At 35.1% G+C, this 4,477-nt stretch overlaps 1 protein-coding gene across 1 annotated transcript in view; it reads right to left on the bottom strand.

The window, feature by feature from the left end:
* The window catches only part of FASTKD3 (FAST kinase domains 3), a 7,426-nt gene continuing 2,949 nt past the window's right edge, over nucleotides 1–4,477 (bottom strand). The window contains exons 3-7 of the mRNA XM_027878944.1: nucleotides 4,166–4,251; nucleotides 3,549–3,711; nucleotides 2,389–2,458; nucleotides 1,034–1,148; nucleotides 1–287 (exon numbers count right to left, since the gene is read on the bottom strand). Of these exons, the coding sequence (XP_027734745.1) occupies nucleotides 189–287; nucleotides 1,034–1,148; nucleotides 2,389–2,458; nucleotides 3,549–3,711; nucleotides 4,166–4,251 (533 nt within the window). The 3' untranslated portion in view covers nucleotides 1–188. The remainder of the gene's footprint in view (nucleotides 288–1,033; nucleotides 1,149–2,388; nucleotides 2,459–3,548; nucleotides 3,712–4,165; nucleotides 4,252–4,477) is intronic.

The raw sequence follows: 4,477 nt of genomic DNA, 5'->3' as shown, positions 1-4,477 counted from the left end.
TTAAAAAAATATGACGCTCTTTATTACTCTTTACATGTCAATTGTTCCAAATATTGGAAGGTTTCAAGTCCAGAAGCTGAAACTATCTGAGTTGCAGTTATTTAGGAAACACCAGTTTTCTTCCGTGCACAGTATTTACACTCTGTAGTACAGGAGGTAAACCTGTGATTTAGTGGCATTCTACAGTGTCAGTTTCTGAGTCCATATGTATGAGGAAAGATTTTTTTGTGTAGATATTCTGCCATTTTCCTGCAGTTTTCTAGACTTTCTATCTCAAAAAATGGAATCTGGAAACAAAACAAAAATGATTGCTGGAAATACCTTTTAATAAACAACTGGGTAAGATAGATGTTCATTAAGCAGATGAAAAATTACACATCCAAGATTTTTCTGCTTTAAAATGAAACATTTAATCTTAAGCGTATGTAAATCTGTAAATCACCTGAAAAGAGATTATTGTAAGACAGAGTGATATCCATAAACTAAGTTAAATATTATGAAGTCAGTCTTATGTAATAAGTGATTATAAAAGGAAAATAAAATCTTGACAAACTAAAAGTATGTTTAAAGGTAAAAATACTCCTATTTAATTCAACAGGCAAAATAAAGATATGCTTGCTGTGAACATTTTATTTACAATACAAATCAGTTTGGTTTTTTTTTTAACTCCTCTTTTTAAAGTCCAAATTTAAACATTTTAAACAAGAATTTAATTAAAAATGCCAATTTAACAGAACTCTTACACAAGATTTGCCTGTAAGTCAAGAACTTGAATTAATCACTGCAGAGATGTAATCTTTCAAGCAGCCACTATTTAGCAGAAAACACAGACAGAATACACTAACTGATCCAAGGAACAAAATGGACTTCCCGTATGCCCTCAAAGAGGCAAAAGCTAGGCAGGGAGAACATAATATAGCAAGGACAAAACTACATCTGCCTTACAAATTACTTTAGTTCTAAGCATTGTAAAATAATTTTTTACATGTTTATATAGCCAGAGCAAAAGCAAATTACTGTCTTTGGACTTTACCTGCACAACTTCATAACCAAGTAACTGAAGATGTCTCTGTTTAATAGCTTCTTCTCCCAACAGATTGTGGCTATTAGCACAAAATCTATTTCGACCATCAACACAGAGGGCAATTCTAAAATCAAGCATAAGTTTAGCATGGAAGAAAACTCCCCAACAATCAGTTATTTATTCACAAATACTGCAGTTCCTAAGAAGCATGAAACAATACCTCCCTTCTTACTTCCTTATACCACCTTGAATCAGATTTTGCAGGATGGGAGTTCAGGACAATTTAAATCACTCAATTTAAGGGTGGGAGGCAAAAGCCTGAAGCTTAGTGAAAAACTGGTCTGAAAAGTTTTTTTTTACTCTGAACAAAAATTACCATACAAGTTAATAAGAGTTTGATATTTTTAATACTAGTAAGCTGGTCTGAATTCTTTTAGAAGGAAAAACACACAAAAAACTTGCCTCAGCTTGAAAGCATTTCAGCAGCTAAATTTATTTAACTTACTTTACCTTTTAAATCTATTACAGTTCAAATCAAAGTTAAGTTTAAGCTAAATCTGTTTAAGTTAAACCTATACGTATGATTGGCAGCATCATGGATTATAACTAAATTTCCTCTCCTTCGTTTCTATAGCTACTGTTAAAGAGTTGCTTAATTTTTAGTATGTTAAGAACATTGTGACCTTATTTACAGATGAAAACTGTTATGTAAAAAAAACAGTAAAGCCCATTCTTAAGCATTTAAGCATGGGATTTTGAAAAAATCTATATTAGTCTCTGAGTCTTGTGAAGGTTAAGCTGGAGAAAGCATAACCTTTTCAAAGTATTTTGCTTTATTCACAGAAGTGCTGTTGCAAATACCACACAGGCAGTTTGCTTAAGATTATCTAAAGTTTCTCAAAATAACCCTTGTTTAACATATTTTTTAAACACCTATGCATTTGTCAATTAAAACCCCCAGCATCTGTAGCAAATATCCTCATTATGCAGGATTCCTTACAGAAGTAAATTTGTGAACTAGCTTAAACTCTTATATCTATGCAAATACACTTGATCAGAATTTACTTTTAATTTGAAAATGAATTACAGAAGATCTAAATACATTAACAGAAGCCAAATCAGGATCTCTTGACTGCCAATGGTTAAAGAGACTAATTGGCTGACATCACCTAGTCAGGTGGCAAAACAATAAGCAAAATGCACAGATTGTTAATTTTGTCCTTTTGTCAGTGGTTTTAGTGTGAAACCTTAACTTAGCTGAAGTCAATGAAAAAACTCCAAATAAATTTTGCCAGTCTCTCACCATGGATACTCTTTGTCAATGTTAACCAACATCTTACCAATGGTTTATTTTATTCTCTTACCGTTTGTGTACCTCTTCACATTGGGCTACAGGCAATACAAAACCTTCCTCATCTAATTTAATTTCGATATCTAGGACAAATGAAAAAACAAGTGACATTAAAGCTCATTCATATAATGAACTGTTTACTCTATTTCTCATCCTGAGTTCACTGTTTTATAAAATAACTAAAACACTATCATAATTCTTTTTTTTTCTGAATCACAGAGGCTTGCAAAAGATGTGTACAGACTTAAAACAAATAAATTATGAATAGTAACACTTCAGCCTTTCCTAGTGCTAACCAGCAAATTAGTATTCCAAGTCCACCGAAAACCATAATGTAGTCAAATGGCACCTTGCTGGTGTGGCTAGGGTCTCTGGAATTTGAGGGCTTTGTGAAGAGTTTCTCTCTCTGCCCCCATTCTTTGTTTTTCTCATTAATTCCCTAATTTTCTAGATTATGTCAATTTGCAAACATGAGTTTTGGACCTAAACCCTGCCAACTTCAACACCCATGTGGAAGCTGAAGACAGAAAAATTCTGGAATCATCCCTCTCTTTCATTTTAAATCCCTCCAACACCCATGGCATCCAAGAGGCCCTTCCCTCAACACCGTATTATCACCCATCCCTCCCGGGCACACATCTTTCCTCATCACTACCTTCTCTGTTGCCTTTCCTGCTTCACGAAACACTGTTTTGCTCACTCCTCTCCTACAGCCCACAACCCCCCACTGACTATATGTTGTCAATTGTTCTTGCTGAGGGCAGAGGAGCCCAGCTGAGCAGGGCACAGGGCTGACCACCTTCCAGTTCTCCCTTTCTCTACTCACCACTAAAGCAAGGAGAGGAGGCAAGTGGCACTGCCTCATTTTGCTTTACATTACACAAATTGTTTGAAGGATAAGGAGCTGATAGTAAAAATAAAGAATACAAGAGTTAGCAGCTATTTTCAGTGCATGAATTCCAAGAAATGCTGTAGTTCTTTTCTCCTCCTTTTCTTCTTTCTGACTATAAAAATGGATTTACTTGAAGTTCCCCATTTCAGACCTTCTACAGAGTTTTGTATTCTAGTTTACTTTTTCTGAATTTGCAAAATTTAGAACTCTCACAAAAGGGAATTAAAGTTTTGGCAGCATAAACTCACATTTAATTATTAATCTAAAGAAATGTTACTTACCAACTGTGTAGAAATATGGTGTTGATACCTCTGATGCAAAATATATTCTTTTTTTTAGTAAATAAAGTAATCCAGTCTTCACCCTTTTAAGGAGGTGAACATCACAAGAACTGTGAGGCGTGGGAAAGGCCTTTACTTGATACTTTGGATGGAGTTTCGGACCCTACATAAGGACAGAACACCAAATCAAACAAAAGAAAAAGGAGATAACATTTCTGTAATTAACTCATTAATGTAGGAAATTGTGTTCTGTGCATTTCAAAGCCAAGTCTGTTGAAAGACCTACAGTCTAAGGTATGATCTGCTGGAATCCCCCCAAGTCCCCTAACCACCAGGACATCCTCACCAAGCTTCCATGCTGTCATGCTGAATACACTCATGAGAAATTCACAACTGTTTCCACTCCTCTCCAGTCAGGCCAAGATCAAAGTGTGCCTGATCTCTTTTTGTGCTTCACAACTTCACAAGCCAAACACAGAAAGCAAATAGTTGTTGGAAAAGTATTTGGAAATACAAAAAAAGTACTTTAATAACCTAAGAGTTAAGTCAGTTCTGTCAAGCACACAAATCAATCAGACAGAAATGCTTCATCACTTCTGGTTTCATGTGTACTGTACCTCATAAAATGGGCACTCCAGGGTGACAGTCAGAAAAAGCTGGGTTAGCTGGGAGGTAACAACTCTGTTCAAACCAGGTGGCTGAGCTGAAACAATAATATTCAGGCTTTCAGGGGTACCTTCAACAAAGTATCTTTACACAAGCCACCATGCAGAAGTCAGGAAAAGTTATTCAGTTTAATGTGCAGAGAAGCTACTTGATCATTACAATTCTTGGTAATGGTTTGAATGAACAGCAAGATCAGTGTGAAATGACAAGAGTTAGAAAAATGAGGGAATTATTTATAGGAATATTAACATAAAAAAATATAC

This window comes from Empidonax traillii, unplaced genomic scaffold (assembly GCF_003031625.1).
Source record: "Empidonax traillii isolate 1590-97213 ecotype Southwest subspecies unplaced genomic scaffold, ASM303162v1 scaffold48:size2401408, whole genome shotgun sequence".
Taxonomy (NCBI): domain Eukaryota; kingdom Metazoa; phylum Chordata; class Aves; order Passeriformes; family Tyrannidae; genus Empidonax; species Empidonax traillii.
The sequence above is the reverse complement of the archived record's forward strand: the minus strand, read 5'-3'. Positions and strand labels throughout refer to the sequence as shown.